This window comes from Rattus norvegicus, chromosome 1, assembly GCF_036323735.1.
Source record: "Rattus norvegicus strain BN/NHsdMcwi chromosome 1, GRCr8, whole genome shotgun sequence".
NCBI lineage: Eukaryota > Metazoa > Chordata > Mammalia > Rodentia > Muridae > Rattus > Rattus norvegicus.
This window is the reverse complement of record NC_086019.1, coordinates 167,080,524-167,105,983: the sequence shown is the minus strand read 5'-3', so window position 1 is coordinate 167,105,983 and position 25,460 is coordinate 167,080,524. Positions and strand designations below refer to the sequence as shown.

At 37.0% G+C, this 25,460-nt stretch overlaps 3 protein-coding genes across 3 annotated transcripts; all 3 read right to left on the bottom strand.

Annotated features, from left to right (window-relative positions):
* Positions 1-3,417: 3,417 nt before the first annotated feature.
* Positions 3,418-4,368, bottom strand: Or52ab2b (olfactory receptor family 52 subfamily AB member 2B). The gene has a single exon (NM_001000745.1). It carries the CDS (start codon positions 4,366-4,368, stop codon positions 3,418-3,420), a length of 951 nt encoding a protein of 316 aa, NP_001000745.1.
* Positions 4,369-11,270: 6,902 nt separating this feature from the next.
* Or52ab2 (olfactory receptor family 52 subfamily AB member 2) lies at positions 11,271-12,218 on the bottom strand. Its single transcript, NM_001000746.1, has one exon. It carries the CDS (start codon positions 12,216-12,218, stop codon positions 11,271-11,273), a length of 948 nt encoding a protein of 315 aa, NP_001000746.1.
* A 12,055-nt stretch (positions 12,219-24,273) lies between these two features.
* Or52e19 (olfactory receptor family 52 subfamily E member 19) lies at positions 24,274-25,212 on the bottom strand. The gene has a single exon (NM_001000543.1). The coding sequence runs from the start codon at positions 25,210-25,212 to the stop codon at positions 24,274-24,276; it is 939 nt and encodes a 312-aa protein (NP_001000543.1).
* Between the last annotated feature and the right edge of the window lie 248 nt (positions 25,213-25,460).

The following is a 25,460-nucleotide window of genomic DNA, read 5'->3' as shown; positions in this document are numbered from 1 at the left end:
TTCTTTGGTTGAGGGACATCTAGTTTATTCCAGTTTGGTTATTGTGAATAAAGCTGCTATGAAAATAGTTCAGCAAACATCTTAGTGGTAGAATGGATTGTCTCTTAGGTACATGTCCAAAAGTGGTATAACTTGGTCTTAAAGTAGACAGATTTTTGATTTTCTGAGGAATCACCATATAGGCTACCATAGTGTTTTAACAAGTTTACCCTCCTATAAGCAACACAAAAGTGTTTCCCCCTTGTTTCATATCATCAACAATATGAACTGTTATTTGTTTTTTGTTTGTTTGTTTGTTTGTTTATCTTGGCCATTCCGACAGGTGTAAATGCAATATCAAAGTAGTTTTGATTTGCTTTTCCCTGAGGACTAATGATGTTGAATTGTTCTTTAAATGTTCTAAGCCATTTGAGATTCCTGTTTGAAAATTCTCTAATTAGACCTCTATCACATTTTTAATTGTATTATGTGGTTTGGTTTGACAATGACTAGTTTCCTGAAAAGTTTATATAACCCTTTGTCAGATTTGGTGAAAATCTTTTCCTATTCTGTAGGCTGATATATTGTACTGTTGATAATGTCACTTAAAGTAAACATTTTCAGTTTTATGAGATCTCGTTTATTGATTATGAAACTTAGTGCTGGTCCCACTGGTGTTCTGTTTAAGAAGTTTTCTGCTGTGCCAATGCATTCAAGAATATTCAGCATTTGATCTTCTATCAGGTTCAATGTGTCTGATATTATGTTGAGGTCTTTGTTAAACATGGGCTAAACAAGTTTTGTGTAGGGTGAAAGATATGGATTTATTTGCATTCTTCTACATACAGATATCCAAGTAGACCACCAGTGTTTGTTAAAGATTCTTACTTCTTTCTGTTGTGTTTTTCTGACTCCTTTATAAAAAAGCAAGTGTCTATAAGTGTGTGGATTTATCTCTGGGTCTTCAGTTTGATTCCACTGATCAACCTGTCTGCTTCTATGTCAATACCATGTGATATGAATTTTATTACTACAGCTTTGTAGTACAGCTTGAAATCAGGGAGGGTGATACCTCCAGAAGGTCTTCACTATTCAGGTTTGAACTATCCTGTTTTTTGTTTTGTTCTGCTTTTCCGTGTAAATTTTGTTATTGTGTTTTCCAGGTCTCTAAAGAATTGTACTGGCATGTTGATGGGCATTGACTCTGTAGATTGTTTTTTTTTGTAGAATGGCCATTTTACTATGCTAATTCTACTGATCCAAGAGCATGGGAGGTCTTTCCATCTTCTGATATCTTCTTCAGTTTCTTTCTTCAGTGACTTTAAGTTTTTGTCATACAAGTCTTTCAAAGTCTGGATAGGATTACCCCCAAAATATTTTATATTATTTGTGAAGGATGTTGTTTCCCTGATTTCTTTTACAATCTATTTATCGTTTACATGTAGAAGGTCTACTCATTTTTTGATTTTGCTGGGCTCTTTTTAATTTGTTTGTTTGCTTTTTAGTTAATCATGTATCGAGCCACATTGCTGAAAATGTTTGTCAGTTCTAGGAGATCCCAGGTAGAATTTTTGTGGTCACTTATGTGTGCTATGTTATCATCTGCTAATGATGATACTTTGACTTCTTCTTTTCCAATTTATAACCCCTGGATCTTATTTAGTTTCCTTATTGTTCTAGCTAGAACTTCATGTACTATATTCTAAGAACATGAAAATAGTGAACAGAGTTTTAATATTAACCAATGGAAAAGCTAAGGAAGGACTGATGGGGCTGAAGGAGATTGCAAACCCAAAGCAAGAACGATTACCAACTAACCGGACCACCCAGAGCTTCTAGAGGCTAAACCTTCAACCAAAGAGTATACATGGATGGGTCCATGGCTTCAGATACAAATCAAGCAGAGGATGGCCTTATCTGACCTAAATTGAATGGGAGGCCTTTGAGTGCTCGATTCCACAGTATAAAGGGATGCTAGAGTGGTGAGGCAAGAGCGGGTAGAGGAGCATTCTCAGAGAGGCAAAGGGGAGGAGGAGAGAGAGGATGAACATTTCTGGAGGGGTAACTGGGAAGAGGGATATCATATGAAATGTAAATAAATAAAATGTAGATGTTTTTATAAGAGTGATTTGGAACTATTATTCATTGCATTCATTCCTTGAAAACTTTATACAGGTATATGATGCATTCTGATTACTCTCATTCATCTTTTGTCATCTCCTGCCAACAGCTCCCTTTCCTACAAACACCTTTCCTACATTTATGTCTTTTTATTTTATTTTTGGTGTACTGTGGTTTCCAAAAGTAATGGGTTTGTAACTAATCACTATAACTTGGTGGACTCATATATATATTATAACAATGCTTCTCCCTTTCTCATAATCTGTAAATAGACAACAAATCAGTAGGAAGGGATAGTCACCTATGTTTCCTCTCCCATTGATGACAGACTTCGGTCAGTCCAGTGTAGGTCAACACAATGCCTTTAAGTTAATAATTGAAAAGGCTATGCCATTCCCAAAGATGACATTTTGCAAACCTTATTTCTGACTCTTTCTTTTATGTTTTTGCACTCCCTCATCCTTCATATTTAATCCCCTGTGTCTTACAAGGTAACATAAGTGTTTTCCTCAGGAATGAACCCTTAAGCTTCACTTATTCTGGGCTGTGACCACACATGTGTCTCTGGATTCACTGTCTATCATGATATAAAAGATATATATATATATACATATATATATATTTATGATTGAGACTGAAAGAAGCAAGTGTGAACATGTGTGTGTGTTTGTGTGTGTGTATCTGTTTATCTGTGTGTGTTTAATATTTAGATGCCATTTTGATACTGAACTGATTTAGAAAGACAGCTGCAATGAGATGCCAAAAATTAAGATGTTATCGGGTTAAAAGTAGTAGGCATATATTCTCATATATATATATATTAGGACTACGATCCACCTAGATAACTGTATTAAAATATTATGGGTTGGGGATTTAGCTCAGTGGTAGAGCGCTTGCCTAGGAAGTGCAAGGCCCTGGGTTCGGTCCCCAGCTCCAAAAAAAAAAAAAAAAAGAACCAAAAAAATATTATATATTCCCCAGGATGTGTATTAAGTATATTTACACTATTGATATTTGTTGCCACAATTTTATTCAAAATATTATATGTCCTAAAGTAATATATGGAGAATACAAGTTATAATGTCATTTCTTCATGTCAGTAGTTTATGTGGATCTGGAGAGATGTCTTTGTTTTCTCTGTATTTTTATATATTAATTGCTCATTTGAATGTCAGTACATGTATAATTGTAGAATTGAGTATCTTCATGTTCTACGAAGAAGATATGCAACCCATACAGTGAACACAGAGCAAAAATCTTATCCATTTCTACAATGTAACAGCCTTTTCTATAAGGCAGTAAATGCCTGGCAGAACCCTACTGACGTCCACGATCTAGAAGAAACATCTGTGCCACCCGCTTTCGAATGACCATATTTTTCACTCCATAGACAATGGGGTTGAGAGCAGGAGGCAAGAGGAGGTAGATTGTTGAAAGAAGAATGTGAGTGGAGGGAACAACATGGCCAAGACGGTGACTGAAAAAGGAGAAAAAGGCAAGAATATAAAACTCCAGAAAAACAAAAATATGAGCTGTGCAGGTGTTAAAGGCTTTGAGCCGTGCCTCCTTCTGTTGAAGACGAAAAACGGCCTGGAAAATCAGAGCATACGATATGAGGATAAAAACCATGTCAAATCCCAGAATGCTAAACCCCACAAAGAGACCACATATCTTGTTGATCCGCACATCATCTGCTGCCAACTTCACCACAGCCATGTGTTCACAGTAAGAGTGGGCAATGTGAATGGATTGAAAATGGTGCAGTCTTTTTATTAGAAGAGGTAACAGGCCTACAAGCACTACTGCTCGAACTACCACCACCACTATCATCCGACCTAGAATTGAAGGTGTAAGGATAGACGTGTGTCTCAGAGGATCACAGATGGCAATGTAGCGATCAAAAGCCATTGCCAATAGAATGCCGGACTCCATGCACTGCAGGGTATGGATGAAAAACAGCTGAGCTAGGCAGGCATCAAAGACCATGGAATAAGCCTGGAACCAAAATATGGCCAACATTTTGGGAGCAATGGCTGCACAAAGTCCTATGTCTGTAGCTGCCAGCACAGCCAGGAAGATGTACATGGGCTGGTGCAAGCTCCGCTCAGCTGGGATGATGATCAATAAAACGACATTTCCCAAAACAGCCACCAGACACACTGTAAAGAATGGAAATCCAATCCAAAACTGCACATGCTCTAGTCCGGGAATTCCAATCAATATTACAGTCCCAGGGTTCAGATATGTCATGTTGTTGGGGTTCAGCATTCTGTCTTCTCACCACTGAGCATGATACCTGAGGAAAAGAATGTAGGAGAGAGGTTAAAATATCTAGTTCCTTAATTGATCTCTCTCTCTGTCAGACTAGCATTCAATCTCAGTGTATTTTTAGAAAGATTAGGGTCTCCAAGTGACTTTATTCAGTTGGTCATGAAAGATCTATGATGCTTGTCATATGAGAGGCAAAGTCTCATTGTCATCTATTCTCAAAGGAAATTTTGGAAGAATTTTTAGTCATCTTAGACTTAGAGTTTCTTTCAAGATATTGAACACTTTGTTGCTTGTATTACTGGTGGTTGTGATTATAAAATGCAATAGTAAAATAAAATTTTCCTTTAAAGAATCAGAATTTTATTGTTCTTCTGTAGAACATTGGAAAGTGAATAAAATGTCTTTTATTGAATCAGTTTCAATAAAAGTGGAAAAGAGTCAGGTCTTATGGAGAATAAATAATTTGTTTCTTGAACAAATTTAACCTCACAGTGTCCACATGTAGGCTTTGAGAAACTGTTGGAAATTTCCGTTGCATTTGGCAAATTGCCTGTAGATAATCTTGTTTTTCACCAATATTAAGTTAGACTACCTGCTTAGGCAAGAGGCATTCTCTAGGAGAATCTTGTAAGACCAAGTACGTAAGGTGGAAGTTGTGTCTGCAAGTCCTGTCTGTTTTAAAAGTGGAAATATCTCTTAAACCTCAGAAAGATATCCCAGGCAGTTCTTCCAACTAGGGCTAATATTTAATACTCTTGTGAAATGCCTAATTTTTAACAACTGGAGATGGATCACCTATGATCAGAGCCTTGATGTAGAACACATATATTGCCACACATATGTTATAGATTTGACTTCCAAATATATGGATATTATTGAAACTTTTGATACTGCCCAATGAAAGTCATGAACCAATACAGGCATTTGGATGCTCACTGCAGCAAAGTGCTTGAGGGTTAGTGTGGACTTTGGTTCTGAATAATCTAGTCTCAGGCCCCAGTGGAGGTACCACAGCTCACTGCTCTCTAAAGGAAAGCATGAATCACAAGATTCAGATCAGTGTGTACAACAATCACAAGATTATAGGAATTTTCACTTTGTTATTTGACATCTCTCTAAGTGGAGATAGGTGTTTCTCACCTGAAATTTCTTTTGAAGAAACTGGAAGGAGAAACTTAAAGATGCTTTGGACCTCTGAGCCTCTGATGTCTTGAATGGTTGGGGAACTAGTTGTCCTTTTCTGCCAAACTACATTCAGCTGGCATGTTAGCTCCAAGGAATGTCAGTTGTGTGAGGCCAAGACATTGCTGTTCACACTGGGCTTTAGAAGACTTTTAGCTGGCATACGTTTTCTTGTTCAGGCCAAAAACATATGCCTGGCTACTGGAAAAATATTAGAAGTTTTTACTTCAATGCCTTTATATATGGTAAGCTGTACAAACTGATTCTTTATACCCTTTGTTTGAAGATACCAGTGAAGGTTTATTAGAACACAGTAACTAAATCATGGAACTGTATGCAAACATACATGATCATTGAAAAAAATATTTTTCTGGCTGTAAAGTTTTATGCAATATGTCGTGAAAATTTGAGAGTTGCATTTGCTTGAATCAAGTGGAAAATGAATAATATATGGCCTCAAAACATAATTTAAAATAAAATTTCTTGAAAATCTTTGAATATAATGCACATTTATTTTGGTGGGGAGGAGATCCAATTATTTAGCAAATCCTTTCCTCCTTTTAATCATGGTTTTATTAATCAGTGTATTTAAAATATCTAGAATTTTTCTTCAGTCCACCCATATGTAAACACTGACCCCAATATTTTCCATAGATAATTTATTTTCAGCTATTCACATCAGGGTGTTCATAAGAAAAGAAATTAAAAAACACAACTGGGTAGCTGTCTTGTTTCTTCCATGCATGACATTTATGTGGACCCTATCATTTAAGCATAGATTTCATTTTTAAATCATGAATGAAAATAATCTGGGACTTTTGATTATTTCTACTCAGTATCACTATTGAATGGATGGACTGTGGACTTAACAGTTTAACATTTGGGAAAAGCATTTTTCTCTGTTGTTTTCATTTGTTAATTGATGAAATTAGGGTGAGAGAAATGCTGAAAGAGCTCCATGCTGACTTTAACACAGAGGATTTGACGTGACAGAAATCATAGAAGCCACTTTGATCATTTGATAATTGCCTAACAGTTTAAAGGCAAAAAATGAGTTCTATTTCACTCACTGTATGAAAGCACCTTTATTGAATTATGAACATTGTTTTCAATAGATTTTTGAACAAAGGCTTGATATTATTCAGTAATATGATCTAACCTACCAGTACCTGATGACTATTTTCTACTAAGAAAATTTATTTAATTCTATTTTCCAATTTTATCATCTATAAATTAAAGATACCTACCTTAAATTATCACACATTTAATTAAATAATCTTCTGATGAATCACTACTTGGAACAATTCACACTAAATATATGAAAGTCTGTGAAAAATCTAGCATGTTACCCCAAACAAAACAGTCACTGGAATACTAAAGAATACAATAAACAGAATTAGAGAGAAATGAGAGATTCTTTGTAATAGAAAAGAAGAAAAATCAAGAAGAAAAGTAGGAAGAAGAGTAGGAAGAGGAGGAGGAGGGGGAGGAGGAAGAAGAGGAGGAGGCGGCTTGGCTAGAGACAAAGAGATGGGTGTCATATTCTAAAGAGCAGCTGTGACATGTTATGTTGGAAAAGACAAGGAATATCTAACTAGTTTGCTGCTCGAGTTAGCTATTTGTTTGAATTCTATGCAATATATGTAAGTTCAAATTTCTTAAATCAAGTAATTTTTACTATTCCTTTGAAGGTTTCAGAATCATATAGAAACTTGATGGAGAGTTAGCAGTACCTCAGTTTCCTAAAACTCAGTTTCTACAAGAGAGAGTAGATTCTTGACTCTATATTCCTTAAAATTCTGATAACACAATTACAAACATGTAATCAATCTCTACTGAACAAATAGAGTGATAACTAATGATATTCAAAAGATGTAAGAACGATAAAGGATGCTGGGATAATCTTTGCTCTGGGCAGATGGACCAGACAGTGAACCTTAAAGGTCCATTTTTGTTCTGTCTTTATCCTATTTCCTTCATTCTTTCTCAGAGATTAATTATTCTGAAATACTCCTTTTTCATTTTAAAAATATTATAGATTTGTAGGGTTCATTGCAATTGAGTATAGACAAGAAATCTGATTTATGTCATAAACTACTTAGAGACTGTAAGTGCAATAGTGTATTATGTAATTATCCTTAAAATCATAACTAAAGAGTGAATTATTCCTAACTATATAAACACAATCTCCATAATCTGTATACTGTTAGTTTTAACAATTTAAAAGGTAAAATATTCAAGAGTATATTGCTGGGTTTATATGAAAGAAAGGGAAGAGAGGAATTATGTAATTATATCATAATCTCAAAAATTAAAAAATTAAAGATTCATGGAACAAATTTATTCCCATTTTATGAGAAAATAATAAAAACAAAGAAAATAGGAAGGGCAATTGAATCAAGTATTTTTAAAACTTTTTATTTATATTTTTACTAAAATAAACTCCCATCATTCCCACTTGAAAATCTGTACAGAGAAAAACATACCTGGTAAGGCTGAAGCCTGGACTGGCTTATGCTGGTTGTGTTCCCACAAAGTTCCAACACATTTAGATGTTGCTCTAAAAGACATTGCACGATCTACTTCAGCATGAGCTAAGAAAATCCTTTTTCATTTAATTCCCCAAGAAGGCCGTCATCTTTATGAGTCATACCTTCATTTACCTTAAGCATCAGGACACAACTTTCAACTTCACTTATATTTTAAAATAAAAGTACTCTCATTAGTATAAGAATGGGAGCTATATAGTCTTGTGTTGTAGCATGGGGATTCTGAGAACTGAAATAGCAGGTTAAAGTAAACATGAGCTTCAGAGATTTCTTAGTATGTACCTATCAAGGCTAAGTATTTTTGCAACCTGTGTCATCTGCCGAGACCTTGAGCTAAAGTAGGTGAGTAGCAACCATTCTGAACGCACAAGTGCTGCCTAGCACCAACTGCAGCCAACTACTTAATGAATGCCAGCTTTGGGATTCCCACTGCTATACATGTGCTTGTGAATTCCTGAGTTAGTCAAAGGTAAACCAATCCTTAAAATTACCAAGAAAGGATTAAGTTGCCAGAGGAAACCATAGTCCATAGTTTTACTTGTAAATACATTGAAAATCCACTTTAGGAATGTTTTTGTTTTTTCAGAGTTCCCACTATTGAAACATCTGAAAATTTGTCATTTCATTTTTTTAGGACACCGTTTTGGTTTTTGTTTGTTTTTTAAATTTGCCACTGCTCTTAAGATGGCTATTTTTTAACTCTTTTTAACTACACAGGATAGTATACGATAGTCTCAAATACAAGTTCACCATGTTATCCAAAAGAAGAGTCTAAGATGTCTTTTTGTCAACTTCTGCTTATAAATGCGCACTTAGATGCAAGAGAGCCAATTCTCTAAACTGTTAGGCAAAGTCTAGTGAAGGACATTATTACCAATGCATCTTCTTTCCTGTGGGGTCGGCCAGGTAGTTGGCTCGCTCCTTGAGACACAGTCTCAAGTTATCCAGGGTGGCTTCTAATTTGCTGTGTAATTGAAAAGATCTTGAACTCATGGTCCTTGTCCTTGCTCCTTTCAAATGCTAGAGTATTCAAGGTCAGCCACCAGGCATGAATCTAATACATCTTTCTCCAGTGCTCTCACATCCTTGTAATAACTTTATTTGAATTCTTAGCACACAGTTCCCTCCTTAATATAGTTTGTCACTAAGTCACACACACACACACACACACACACACACACACACACACACACACTCACACACAGAGGTTCATTAGGGATCTTCCTAATTCTCAAGGTAGAAAGCTCCATATGTCATTCACCATCAATGCATTCAGCATCAATAATCAGCAGATATTGAAAATGCTGAGTTTAGGAAGGCACTCATTGTCTAATAATACCAGTAACACAATAGTTACAAAACATATCTGCCTTTATCTGTCAAATTCTCAGGACACATCATCAGGCTGATGCTACATCATTTGAACAAGTATTTCACAATGTATTTTCTCAGAAACTTTACTCCCCTCAGAATGTGAATTAATTCCCTAATGCTCTCAATCCTGGTGGATCATCACTGATGAATTTGTGTTCAATATTTCAGCATTCTAATATTTATCCAGCTTCACAATCATTAGTGAAGGCTCAAGATATACATAAAATTAATTCTGTTTGCATAGAAGTAAGTACATTCTCTTTAAGAACTGAAATTTTTAATTTTTTACTAAAATTCATTATTCTCTTACAGTACACCCTGACCACAGTTTTTCCTACCCCCATTCCTCTTACCTCCCCCTCTTCTCCAGATCTAGTCCTCTTCTGTTTTCCTTCAGGAACAAAAAGCAGGCTTCCCAGGGATATCAAACAAAGAGGGAACAACAAGATACAGTAAGGCTAGGCACAAACCCCCATTACTGGGGCAGAAAGATACCTCAGTAGGAGAAAAGAATCCCAAAAGGAGACAAAAGAGTCAGTGATACCCACTTCCACTATTAGGAGTCCCACATAGACACCAAGTTACATACAAGCATAAAATATAGGGGACCTAGTGAAGACCCATGCAGACTCTGCGATTGTCATTTCAGTTCCAGTGAGCACCTGACAGCCTGCTTAGTTGATTCTGTGAGCTATGTTCTCCTGGTGTCCTTGCAAATGTATTAAATATATGTATATTATTGATTTTTGCCAGATGTTGGGTTGGAGAGATGTTTTTGTTTCTCTGTATTTTTTATCTACTAATTACTCATTTGAACTTCCATTTATTCACCTTTAATTATCTATTTTTTCAATTTATTTGTTTTATGGGTATGAGTGTCTTTTTTCATATATGAATTTTCAACAAGTGCATGAACCCTGCCCACAGAGACAAGAAAAAAGTGTCAGATTCCCTGAACCTGAGGTTGCAGGTGATTGTGAGCCATGGTCTGTATGATAGAAACCAAAGTCAGGACACTTGCAAGAGTAACATGTTCCCATACAAAGTGATCCATCTCTCTATCCTCACAAGTTATAAACACATCATTTATACACACATACACACACATTCACATACACATGCGCGCGCACACACACACACACACACACACACACACACACACACGCACAGATACACAACAGAACAATCCAATAAATAATGAATAGGCTAGCTACAAAGCCACATAGTATAAAGGTTATATTGTGACAAAGCACAAATAGTACCTTCTAATGGCAAAATGAATTAGAAGTATATAAGAAATTATTTAGTATAAAAACATCTCAATAAGTTATTATTAGCATAGTAATCACAGAAAGAAATGATTTTATTAAATTTTAATTTATTTATTATTTTAAAATACATAAGGAAAAAACAATAATGAAACAACATAAGCAATACTAAAATGAAACCATATATGAAATAACCAAACTAAAAGTATGAGCTAGCACAATCAGTGAATAACTAATGCTTTTATTTCAAATCAAAACCATATGCACTGCAGATTAAAATTAGGTAAAGGAGGAAAATATGACGTATATGTAGGTATATTTGAAATCAAATAAATAGGAGATGGAGACATGATATCAGTCTTATTCTGAATACTATCTACTTCAAATCATCTACAATTTTGAAAATGAATCTCTTCATGGACCCTGTGGAAGTTATGAAACCCTACAGTGAACACAGAGCATAGACCTGAGTGATTTCTACAAAGTTCTTTGTGCACTTTTCTGTAAGGCACTGTCTGGCAGATCCCTACTGACATCCTTGATTCAGAAGAAAGATCTGCGCCACCCGCTTTCGAATGACCATATTTTTCACTCCATAGACAATGGGGTTGAGAGCAGGAGGCAAGAGGAGGTAGATTGTTGACAGAAGAATGTGAGTGGAGGGAACAACGTGACCAAAACGGTGACTGAAAAAGGAGAAAAAGGCAAGAATATAAAACTCCAGAAAAACAAAAATATGAGCTGTGCAGGTGTTAAAGGCTTTGAGCCGTGCCTCCTTCTGTTGAAGACGAAAAACGGCCTGGAAAATCAGGGCATACGATATGAGGATAAAAACCATGTCAAATCCCAGAATGCTAAACCCCACAAAGAGACCACATATCTTGTTGATCCGCACATCATCTGCTGCCAACTTCACCACAGCCATGTGTTCACAGTAAGAGTGGGCAATGTGAATGGATTGAAAATGGTGCAGTCTTTTTATTAGAAGAGGTAACAGGCCTACAAGCACTACTGCTCGAACTACCACCACCACTATCATCCGACCTAGAATTGAAGGTGTAAGGATAGACGTGTGTCTCAGAGGATCACAGATGGCAATGTAGCGATCAAAAGCCATTGCCAATAGAATGCCGGACTCCATGCACTGCAGGGTATGGATGAAAAACAGCTGAGCTAGGCAGGCATCAAAGACCATGGAATAAGCCCGGAACCAAAATATGGCCAACATTTTGGGAGCAATGGCTGCACAAAGTCCTATGTCTGTAGCTGCCAGCACAGCCAGGAAGATGTACATGGGCTGGTGCAAGCTCCGCTCAGCTGGGATGATGATCAATAAAACGACATTTCCCAAAACAGCCACCAGACACACTGTAAAGAATGGAAATCCAATCCAAAACTGCACATGCTCTAGTCCGGGAATTCCAATCAATATTACAGTTCCAGGATTCAGATATGTCACGTTGTTGTGGTTCATGGAACTCAGCATTTTGTCTCCTCACCGCTGAGCATGATACCTGAGAAAAAGAAGATAGGAAAGAGATGGAAATATCTAATTCTTTAGTTGAGCTAACTCTCTGTCAGCATTCAACCTCAGTGTATTTTTAGCAAAGATCAGGGTCTCTAGCAGTATTTTTTTCAGTAGGTTATGAATGGTCTATGATGTTTGTCCTGGTGACAGAGGCAGATGCTCCCTTGAAGCCTTCTATAATGCCACGAAAGGGGCAAAATTGAAAGTGTCAGGATTTCAGATCATTTTTGTCCATGCACATACACCAGTGAGAACACTATTTTGCCTAGCACTGACCATCATCTGACTTGTTTGCTTCAAAGATCCCACTCTGTTCTTCCTCTGTTCTAGAAGCCAACCCTGACTCAGCAAACTGAGAAATTATTTTGAGTGTGAATTCTTAGAAGTGATCTCCTTTTATCTGAACCATGATCCCGTAAGAGCATTATCTATGAGCTAATCTGCTCCTAGCACAGTATTATTCTGATCACGGTCATCTGCTCTCAAGAACAACTTTGGAAGGACTTTTAATCATCTTCAAATTGGTCTTTATATCCTCATATTGAACAGTTTGTTGCTTCCCTGAGTATTGGTTGTGATTATAAGAGAGTGATGAAACACAGTATTCCTTCAATGGATTAGAATTTTATTGTTCTTCAGAAGAACGTTGGAAAGTGAATAAAAATGTTCTATCAATACAGTTTCAAAGAAAATTCAAAGATCTAAGACCTTATGGAGTACTAAAGAGCAATTTCTGTTTCTTGAACTGCTTCAACTTCACAGTGTCTGTTTGGAGACTTTGAGTAACGTTTGGCAAGTTCAGTTGCTTTTGGTGAATTGGCTGAGGATGATTTTGCTTTTCACCAATATTAGGTTAGACTACCCGCTGTAGACAAGAGATATCTGTGAGAGAATATGGGAAGACAAGTGTGTAGGGTGGAAGCAAGTCCTGCCTGTTTTGGAAGTATTTGCTGGACCTCACGATGATATCCCAGATAGTTCCTCCAATGAGGGCTAATATCGAATTCTCTACCACAAAATGCCTTATTTTTAAGAACCTAGATATGGATTAACTATAGTCACAGTTGATATAGAAAACATAAATTGCTACAAATATCTTCTAGTTTTGACTGTCAAGGACACTTGGATCTTATTGAAACTTTCCATACAGCCCAGTGAAAGTCAGGCACCAATACAGACTTTAGGTGGTTCACTATAGCAAAGTGCTTGGTGGTTAGTGTGGACTTCAGTTCTGAAAAATCTAGTTTCAGGGCCCAGGGAGAGTACTGCAACCCAAGGCCCTCTAAAGGAAAGCATGAATCACAAGATTCAGGGGTATTTTCATTCTGAGTTATGATGTCTCTCTATGGGAAGATGGGTGTTGTTTCTCACCTGGAATTTCTTCTGTAGAAGCTGGAAGCAGTATCTTAGAGTGCTGTGGTCTTCTGAGGCTCTGATGTCTTGTATGCTTGGGGAACTAGTTGCCCCTTTTGTCCAGCTACATTTGGTCCTCGGGCTAGTTCTGAGGCACATCAGGTATGTGAGCCCAAGACATTGCTGTTCACCTCAGAGCTTCAGAAGGCTTCTAGTTGGCAGAGGTTTTTGATAGCAGTCATGAAATATGTGCCTGTCTGCTGTGAAAGTATTACGAGCTTTGATTTCAATTTTTCATCAAATGGTAAGCCGTACAAACTAATTATACCAGTCTTTAAGAGATCAGGAAAGGTTTATTAGAACATAGTAGATAATAATGGAACTGTTCTAAATGTGCATGAACATTATGCAAATATTTTGCTGATTATAACATTTTATGAGAAATTTTTATGAAAATTTTAGAATTACATATGTTTGAACCAAGTGGAAAATGAATAAAATATGGCCTCAAAACAGGTAATTTAAGTAAAAGGAAAGTTTTCTTGAAAATTGTTGAATGTAATGCACATTTTTTTTTGTGGGAGAGATCCAATTAGTTACCAAATTCTATTCTTCCCTTTAATAATTATTTTATAAATCTGTCTATTTAAAATATTTATTATTTTTCTCCAGTCATCTCATATATAACACTGAACCCACTATGTTCTATAGAGGATTTATTTTTATCTATTCACATCACAATCCTTATAAGAGAAAAATGATGAAATATCTGTGGGCTACTGCCCCTTTTCTTTCCTGCATGACATTTATGTGGACTCTTGCATTTAGACATAGACTTCATTTTTACATTGTGAGCATTTATGAGAGAGTGAAAGTAATCAAAGGAGCAAGTTCTGTCATAAATAGGAAATGGAGGAACACTGAACTCCTGATTTTTGCTACTCATTAACAACACTAGTGAATGGACTATGTTTAAGCTTCTTTTTTAATTGGATATTTTATGTATTTACATTTCAATGCTATCCCCTTTCCTAATTTCCCCTCTGGAACCCCCATCTCATCCCCCTCTCCCTGCTTCTATGAGGGTGCTCCCCCTCCCACCCACTCACTCCCACTTCACTGCCCTAGCATTTCCCTAGACTGGGGAAATGAACCTTCACAGGACCAAGGAAGGGCCTCTCCTCCTATTGATGCCAGACAAAGCCATCCTCTGCTACATATGTGGCTGAAAACATGGGTCTTTCCATATGTACTCTGGTTGGTGGTTTAGTACCTGGTAGCTCTAGGGGTCTGGTTGGTTGATATTGTTGTTCTTCCTATGGGGTTGCAAATCCCTTCAGCTCCTTCAGTCTTTTCTCTAACTCCTCCATTGGGGTCCCCTTGCTCAGTCTAATGAATGGTTGGCTGTGGGTATCCACCTCTGGCAGAACCTCTCAGAAAACAGCTATATCTGGCTCCTGTCAACAAGCACCTTTTGACATTGGAATTAATGTCTCGGTTTGGTGTCTGTATATGGGATGGATCCCCAGGCTGGGCAGTCTCTGAATGGCCTTTTCTTCAGTCACTGCATTTCCTTTAGGCAGGAGCCATTCTGGGTTAAGAATTTGGAGATGAGTAGATGGAGCTTCATACCCCAACCAGGGTCTCGCCTAATTTCTGTGGTCTCTACAGTTCTCACTCCCCTTTGTTGAGCATGTCAGCTAATCTTACCCCTGTTGGGTCCTGGGAACCTCTTGCTTTCCTAGCATCTGGGGAAAGAGGAACACTCCTCCATTGTTGGTAGTCAAGTTTTTCAGAGACAATTAGCAGGTTATCTTGAAATACTCCTTTTCATTTTAAAAATATAGAGTTGTAAAGATCACTGCAATTGAAAATAGATCAGAACACTGTTTTATGTCATTAACTATTTGGAGTCTTTAAGCAAAATAATGTATTATGTAATTAACCCATAAAAACATAACTAAAAATGCATTAATCCTAAATACATAAACCCAGACACCTTACTCTGTCTATTAATTTTATCAATTTAAAGGGGGAAATGTGAGAGAGTATATGAGTGGGCTTCGAGGAAAGAAGTGGAAGGCAGAAATTGCATAATCAGGTCATATACTCAAAAAATGTTTACAAGTTAAAGATGCATTAATCTATTAAATTTAGACGTTCCTGCCTTATAAAAAAATAATAAAAGCAAAGGAAACAGGAAAGGCAATTGAATCAAGTATTCTTACAACTTTTTACTTATATTTTTACCAAAATAAACTCCCATCATTCCCACTTGAAAATCTGTACAGAGAAAAACATACCTGGTAAGGCTGAAGCCTGGACTGGCTTATGCTGGTTGTGTTCCCACAAAGTTCCAACACATTTAGATGTTGCTTAAGAGCCACTGCACTTTTCACTATAGCATGATCCAAGATAATCCTTTTTTTTGCTAACTCCCAAAGAGGGTTGTTATCTTCACGAATCATACCTTTGTTTATCTTAAGCAAAATACCATCTTGACACACACTTTCAGCTTCATTTATATTTTAAAATAAAAGTATTCGCATTAGTATAAGAAGAGGAACTATATAGTCTTGTATTGTAGGTTGGCAAATCTGAGAACTGCATAGCAAGGTCGAGCAAACATGAGCAGCAGAGATGCTTTTATTATATCACTACCAAAGCTAAGCATCTCTTCTACTCGATGCCATCTGCCAAGGCCTTGAACTAAAATACATGAATAACAACTATTCTCATAAATTTACAAGGGCTGCCTAGCACGAACTTCAATCAACTATTTAATGAATGAGAATTCTGTTGGGCAACATTGTTTAGTGGTTTCCATAGTGTGTGTGAGTGCCCATGCAAATTCATGTGTTATATGTGGGTAATCAAATCCCTATAAATGCCAAGAAAGAGTTAAACTATAGAGTAAACCACAACCCATAATTTTACTTTTAAATTCAATTAAAATCTAATTCTTCAAGTATATTTTTCAAAGTTCCTGCTATTGGAAAATCATAAAATTTGTCATTCCATTTTTTTAAGATTCTTTTAAATTTTTTATTATGCCACTGTTCTGCTCTGCTTTTAATGTGGTTATTTTTAAATCCTTTTAACTACAGACAACATAGTACATGATACTCCAAAATACAATTTCACCATGTTATCCAAAAGAAGAATCTACACTGATTTTTTTTTTTTTGGCAAATTGCATTTAGAGGCAAATGAGCTTCTACTTCTCAAAACTGTTACTTCTCAAAGTCAAATGAAGCATATTATAATCGATGCACCTTTTATCCCGTTGGGTCATCTGGTGAGTTGGTTGGTTTCTTGAGATAGTCTCAAGTTATCCAAGGTGACTCTAAATAAAGACCTTGAACTCATGGTCCTCTTCCCTCCTTTCAAGTGCTGGAGTAGTCAGTGTTAGCCACTGTGCCTGAATCTATGCATCTTTCTCCAATACTCTCACAGACCTTGAAATAGCTCTATTTGAATTCTTCACACACAGCTCCCTTTTCCTTAATATTTATTGTTTGTTGCTAAGTGGCACATATATATGGTTTCATTAGGGATCTTACTAATTCCCAAGGTAGAAGGCTCCATGTATCATTAACAATTATGCACTTAATGTCAATAATTGGCAGACATTTAAAATGCTGAGTTTTTTGTAAGTCCTTCATTTGTCCTATGAAAGAGGGAACAGTGTTAACAAAAACAAAAACCTGCCTTTATCTGTCAAGTACCCAGGTAACACCACCATGATGATGCTATAACATTTGGACAAATATTTCACAACTGGTTTTCTCAGAAACTTTACTTCACTCAGAATACGACTCAATTTCCTGATACTCACTCTTGACCCTGGTGTGTCAATACTGTTGGCTCCATGTTCAATATTTTAACATTCTGATATTTATTCAGTTTCAAAATAATTTGTGAAGGTTCAGGATACAAACAAAATTAAATCTGTATGTGGGAATTAAACATATTATCTTCAAGAACTAACAATTGCCATCTTTTTTAAAAATTCATTCTTCTGTCATGAAATACACTATGACCACAGTTTCCCCTCTCACCACTCCTCCCATCTCCCCCTCCCACTTCCCATCTCCTCCAGATCCAGTTCTCTTCTGTTTTCCCTCAGAAAAAAAAGGCTTCCCAGGAATATCAAACAAAGAGGGCACAACACGATAGAATATCTTGAATTGTTCTTTGACTAGACAGAACCCTCATATCAAGAATCAGCAAGGCAACTCAGTAGGAGATACGGAGTTCCAAGAGCAGACAAAAGAGTCAGAGACACCCCTACTTCCTCTGTTAGAAGTCCTATATAGACTCCAAGTTTCAAAAGCCTAAATTAAAGAGGACCTAGCATAGACCCATGCAGACTGTACAAGCCATTTTATTTTAATTTAGTGTATTCTGAGCTTTCACAAATTGTTGTGGAGCTAGATAAATATCAGGATGTTGAAATATTAAGTATAAATCCATAGTCTCATAGAGCCTTCAGGCTCACATAGTTCCAGTCGCAGGGACCTATGTGAGCCCTGCTAAGTTGATTCCATGAGCAGTGTTCTGGTGTCCTCCACCCCTCTGGCTCATATAATTCTTCCTTCTTCTTCTACAGGACTTCCTTATTGTTTTTGTTCTATTTTTTTCTTCCTCTCTGAAATTTGCCTATGATTTTATTATTCCTCCAGGTTTAGATTCTGTTTTAGTTCTCCTACTTCATTTAATTGTTTGAAGTCAAGTCTCATCAACTTCTACTTCTACAAAAATTTTCTTTTGTCTATTACCTCTCATTTCTTATACATGAAAATCAACAATATTAACCTAATTTTATCAGGTCCCTAAATATATTTCCTTGAAAACCATAAAATGGAACATCATTCTCATGTTCTATTATTCAAATAGCACACTATTGTTTTTGCTTTTCTATCTACTGAAAGGTTCTGAACAAATGATATCTATACCATTTCCCAATAATTCCATTCTTTATTTAGTCAAGGCAAGCAAGAGTACAATTCTGTAGTAAGATAAACGTGTTAACTTTACAACAGCTCTTATATAATGGTACTAAAGTAATACTGACCAAAAAACTTTACATAAGTATAGTAACTTGATGCAATATAAGGTTTGTACCCTACTAGGGACCATCACTGAAAATATGATGCTGAAGGTCCCTACACCCAGAAAGTGCTTATTGCCTAGTCCATCTCACTCTCTCCCTGCCATGACTCCAAAAGTTGAAGTTTCATTGAGTTTTGCCCATCATATATTTTGACTTAGATTTTATTTGAATCTTAAAAACAAAATTTAGTTGTTACTTGAATTTAAAACAGAAGTATTGCATTTACAAAGAAAAGGTAGAATATATATTATGCTTATTTGACACTTTAATTGTACTATAATTTCTGGTGTCATAAATGATTTGGAGGAGCAGTTTGGAGTGAGAACTAAAATTTGTCATCATAGGGGTTGGAGATTTAGCTCAGTGGTAAAGCGCTTGCCTAGCAAGCGTAAGGCCCTGGGTTTGGTCCCCAGCTCTGAAAAAAAGAAAAAAAAATTGTCATCATTGTCCATGAGCACGTGCACATAAACACACACACACACACACACACACACACACACACACAGAGAGAGAGAGAGAGAGAGAGAGAGAGAGAGAGAGACATTTTAATATTATTCCTTCTAGGCCTCTTCTTTTCTGAAGAGAAATGGAGGAGAAGTAGATTGGGAGGGAAGGTGACAGGGAAGAAATGGGAGAAGAGAGAGGGGAAACTATGCATCAGAATATATAAAAATAAATGTTGAAAGATTTGGCCCATTAGCAAAGGGTCTACTCAGTCATCATTTGCTATGAATTGTGAGAAACACTGTAAGAAAGGTGATGCATGAGTTTTAAGACATAAGAGCTGGAAAAATGGCTCTGTGGTTAAGAGCATTAGTTGCTCTTACAGAGCACCTGGATTCAATTTCCAGCACCCATAGGGTATCTCACAACCACCCATAACCCTAGTTCTAGATTATCCAACAAACATCCATAGGGTTCACATTCTTGTATGCAAGCAGAACATCCATATAATATAAAAATAGTCTTTAAAAAGGATGTTGCATATTTACTTAACCATGCAGCTGCTTCCATACATAACACAATCAGTATAGCAATACATCATATACATATACATCATATGCATACACATACATATACGTATTTGTGAGTCATGGTCCAAGGAGCCCAAGTGCTGGCTTGAACTCACTCTGGAATGTAAGAAGGACTTAAATTTGTGTTTTTTCCTGCCTCAGTTTCCTGAGTACTAGGAACACAAGCCTGTGCATCTACTACTCTGATATCTGAACCCACATGATAATGACAGACATCCCGATTCACCCTGATTAGGAAATACTAGAAAAGCAGGAAATCTCTATTGAAAAAACTAGACTGGATTTAGAAAAAAAAACAATGTTCTTTATTTGCAATTCATTCTTAGTTAACATTGTAGTGAAGTTATAAGTGAAACAGGAAGGAAAAAAATCAAGATATATTTCATAATATCATAAAATATTCTGAAATTAAATTAGGATGATAATTCCACAAGTCTCTACCCAAAGGCAATGTGAAGAAAGCCTTCTGATTTTGATGTGTCCCTCATCCAGTTGAGGTAGGTTACCCATTTCCTTCATGTTCTCTGAAGTTTTTTATGAGAAACTGCTTATCAGATTGGACCTGATAATTTTCAAACATATACTAAAATGGCCTTTTGATAATGTTTTTGGTTATGTTGGGCCAGGGAAATGTTGATGATCACCAAAAAACAAACAGGAACCAATTTGATGCAACTCACAGCAGGGTCTTTATTCTATTTGAGCTAGCTTGGGCCCCCGCCCCCGCCAATGCACCACCATCACGTAGGACATTTTTGGTGGTGAGGGGATCCCAAATGTCTATCACAGCAAGGCTTTATAGTAAGAAAGGAGTATGTGTGCAATCATCTAATTGGAAAGCTACTATAGCCTTTAACTTAATTGGCTGGTGCTGGGAGTCATATCATAAACTTAATTTCTGCTCCACTCTGCATTTTTGGTCATTAGGTAGGGGTTAGTCTTGCAACCTTGGGATTCAGGTTTGTTGGGGGAATAACTGGGAGACATTGGTCTTGTTGAGAGTGTAACCTGGAAATGCTGACCTTGTTGGGGATTAGCCAAGGGACTGGACCTAGGCTCAGGTTTTGTTGGGGGACAACTTGGAAACTCATGCTAGGTACCCGCCTGTTAGTTTACCTGAGTTTAAACTTTACCTCAGGTTCTCTAAAATGGAGTCTGAATTTAATTTTTGTAATCTCAGTTACACACCAAGATAAATTGATTAGATTTAAAATTCAAAGACATTTGCTTGCATTTGAGAGATAAATGCTATTTAGAATATAAGGTCATATTAACTTCAAACATATTATAGAGATTTAGAAAGGGATAGGTCAATATGGACTAAGACCATTGGACAAGTCTTCACACAGGAAGTCAAAGATGAGATGCGCTTCCTAGGACATATTGATTTTAATGTGCTCTTTAAAATGAAAGAGAAGTGTGCACATGTGTTTCTGGGAAAAAGATGGAAGGTAGATGTGTTTTGTTGTGTGTAAATAACCACAGGTATTTAGGTAGGCAACTGAAAAAGAAAGCACAGGGCATGTGACATAAACAGTTATTAAAGATGCTATTAAATATCCTATAAAAAATAATAATGAAAGAAAGGAGGAAAGAAAGAAAGAAAGAAAGAAAGAAAGAAAGAAAGAAAGAAAGAAAGAAAGAAAGAAAGAAAGAAGCTGCTGACTGTCATCCCTGATTGATGAATGCAGGAGTTCCATTAATCCTTCATGATGTTACTTCACCCTGACGGAGCTTCTGTCATGCTCTACTGAGACTCTCATATGAGCCTTATTTTGATGATGGAACCATTTAAACCATAATTTTCAAGATCTTTCCAGGCCTAGAGCATCTCAACTAACATGACTGACATCATTTACCTATTAGAAAAATTAGCTGACAACAGCATCAACACTGTAATTCAAACATGTAGGACCAAACATTGTTTAGCATGTGCATTCTCCTCCTTGTTGAATTGTTTGGAAGCATTTGCATTGTTCTTTTTTTTTATTCTTCATACTAGATCTCTTGAACACAATTCCATATGCCTAGCTCCTCTGGTATCTCTTGGTCTTCAGGTGCTTTGAGACAATAACTTATTATGAATGGCATGTTTCCATAAAATGTGAATCTGCAAAAAAGCCCTTAGCTTCTATACTTTTCTAAAATTGAGACAAATCAGACCACAAGTTACTATTTTGTGTCAAATAAAGAAAACCTCAGATTAAATACTCTGATTTTTTTCTTCACTCAGAATTTCTTCTCCTGCATAACCACAAGTTTCATATCCTTTGTTCTGTCTTGTAATCTTATGCCTTTTGTCCTGCCAAGCTCTGATCAAGACCAAGAATATTTTTACATCCTAATCTTGATACAACAACCTTCCCCATCATCTCTCCCACTGTTGACTGAAATTCCACTGACTGTCTACTATAAAACCACTAACTCCCCTGACATGGGAGTAAGGGAAATGCACAGAATAAGTAAGGGTTTCTGACACAGAATAAATAGCAACAATGATATGAAGTGATTCCAGCAAAAGTTTCCCAGTGAATGTTCTTGTCTGTTTTTAACAAAAGAAAACATCAGTTCAGATCATGTTGAAGGCAAGAAAGTGGACATGCAAATCACAAGGGTCCCAGGAGTCTGGCTTTGGCAAATGTCCTTCAAAACCCAAATGAAATGGACAGAGACAGTGAGTAGACAGGCTCTTGGTTCATCTGTGTTTGCTCATTGCTCACAGCCTAAGAGTTTTGACCATTAAAGAACAGGACCCAGCACAGTGCCTTCCACAACAGGAGAGGATAAATGAAAGCTACTGAAGTTTACAAATTCGGGACACTTTGAAAACGTGTGATAAATACATCTATCAATTTGAGGCTCTGGGTAAATGCAAAGGGAAATGCAGTGAGGGTTTATCATGGCAGGAGAGTCATCTCTCCGCTAGGCCAGCTACAGCGAAGACTAATTTCAAATTACATGTTTCAAAGGCACTAATATTCAACTGGCTGATGGGATGGACACCATTCTTAGGCATCCTGAAGGCATTGAGATTTATGAAGCTTTGGGATAACCAGGAGTAGTGAATACATTTTTAAAAAAAGAGACCCTATGTAAATCCAAGGTAGTTATGGATTTTATAGGTTTGGTATTTGAATGCATTACAAATATAAAGTTATTGCTACTTTCTAGATAAAATGACGATGTTGGTTTAATGGACAGGTGCAGTCTCACTTGGAATCCTAAGATTTTGGCATCAAATACAACGCAAGAAATTCCCTAATCTATCCCTCTCATTTTGCAGATGAATAAGGACAGAACAAGAAGACAAAATGATTTGCCAAAAACAGCAGTGATATTTTGAGATTTTGAGACTGAGCTCAGGGTCAGGAGACCCAATTCTATTCTGTTCTTCAGTGCAAATATTGTCTTGTTTTATTTTCATATAAAACTTGTTTCTGATTTTGGTACTATAGTAGTATCTACAGCAGAAATTGGATGGAATTCAGAGATAGGTATGAGGATTAGATATCTTAAAAGCTTAAACTATATCCAATTAAGGAGAATCAGCTAAATAATATTAATACTGGAAGAGAAATGTGTACTTAAAGCATATGGCTAAAAATTATTGACTCATGAGTCATTTCTTAAGATATGTGTGCCATCAAATTTTTCTTTTTATAATCCTATACATAGTTTCTGCTACTAACAGTAAACATAACTTTCCACATATTTGAAAAGTATTTTCATACCTTTACTTGATTTCATTCCTCTGTGGTCTCTAGCTCTCACTAAAAAGCAAAGGCTTGAGACCTATACCATGAGAGGGAGCCATACATGATTCTGCCTAAATGACCAGGAACAAGAGGCTGAACAGCCCAGAGACCCAAGGATTGCAGGAGCCAGAGAAGTCTAGGGCAACGTGAGAAAACAACCACAGAATCAACTAAGCAGGGCTCACAGGGCACCATAAGACTGAAGTGACAATCACAGTCAGTATGAGTCTGATCTAGGTCCTCTGCACATCCATTATTGTTTTAGCTTGGTATTCCTGTGGGACTCCTAACAGTGGGCAGGGGAGATATCTTCGACTCTTTTGCTTGCCCTTGGGACCATTTTCCTCCTACTGGATTGTTGCTTTGCTTAGGCTTGATATGAGGGCTTCTGCCTAGTCTAATAATAATTTGTTATGCCATGTTTGGTTGATATCCCAGAGAGGCCTGAGAGGCCTGCTTTTTTTGTTTTGTTTTGAAGGGAAATGGAAGAGGAAGAGGAGTTCTGGTGGAAGGGGAACTGGGAAAGTTTAGAAGAGAAGAAACTGGAGTCAGAATAAAAGGAAAAAATACAAGAAACATTTAAAGTCTTCTAGACATTTTGTAAAAGAATCGTTGAGTGACAACTCCATGGTAACGGCTGAAGCACAGGAATCCCCCTTGGTCTACTTATCAGTTAGAGAACACTGAGAAATACAAGTGCTGAAGAGCAGCCTGACACCATTTATGAACCTCTGATATTTGAGCTACTCTTTCTTTACAAGTATTTTTATGACTCCCTCCCTAATTTGTTTTGTCCTCACTCCATAAATGACTGGATTTAAACAAGGAGGGACAACCACATAGAGATTGGCCAAGAGAATGTGAATGTAACGAGGTACATTTCTACCAAACCTATGAGTCATAAAAGAGAAAAATGCTGGTGTATAAAAGGCTAAGATGACACAGACGTGGGAACCACATGTGCTAAGGGCTTTGTGTCTGGCATCCCTTGAAGGAAGGCGGAAAACAGCCTGTAGGATCCTAGCATAGGAGAGAGCAATGAGGATTAAATCAAAGATCAGAGCAGCAATGGTGAATAAGCCATAGATGATGTTTATCCTTATGTTGGCGCAGGCTAGACGAGCTATCCCCATATGCTCACAGTAGGTGTGAGGAATAATGTAGTGTCCACAAAAGGGCAGGCGTTTTAGGAGAGGACAAAAAGGGATGACAAGAAGGACAGGTCTCCCTATCACAATAGATGCCATGACAGCTACCACCTTGTTGGTGAGGATAGAGGTATACCTAAGTGGGTAACAGATGGCAACAAAACGGTCAATTGCCATGGCCAGGAGTACAACAGATTCCATGCCTGTGTAAGTGTGGATGAAGAACATTTGGATGAGGCAGCCTTCAAAGCTTATCTCCCTGAGGTTGAACCAGAAGATACCCAGCATCTTGGGAATGGTGGAAGTAGAGAGGCCAAGATCAATGAAAGAGAGGAGGGCAAGAAAGTAGAACATGGGCTGGTGGAGACTCTGCTCATTCTTGATCACACAAAGGATTGTGAAATTTCCCGCAAGTGCTATCAGATAAACAACGAAGAAAGGGAAGGCTATCCAGACGTGGAAAGCTTCCAGCCCAGGAATGCCCAGCAGATAGAAGAGAGAGGGGTGTGAAGCAGTTTCATTAATAGAGGACATCCTTCTCAGACTCTTGAGAGACTATCTACAACCTTCAGCATTTCTGGGAAGAGACAAGAAAATACATGAAAGTTATTGATTAATCCATATGAAGACATTTCAAGTAAATACTTAAAACCATAATTAGAGAAAAATCAAACAGCAATTTACTATAAGAAATATTCAAGTAATCAGCTATTCCATTTAGAGTTATAAGAAGAATGTGAGAATTAGAAAATCTTTTTCAGACAACAGTGAAGTTATGATCA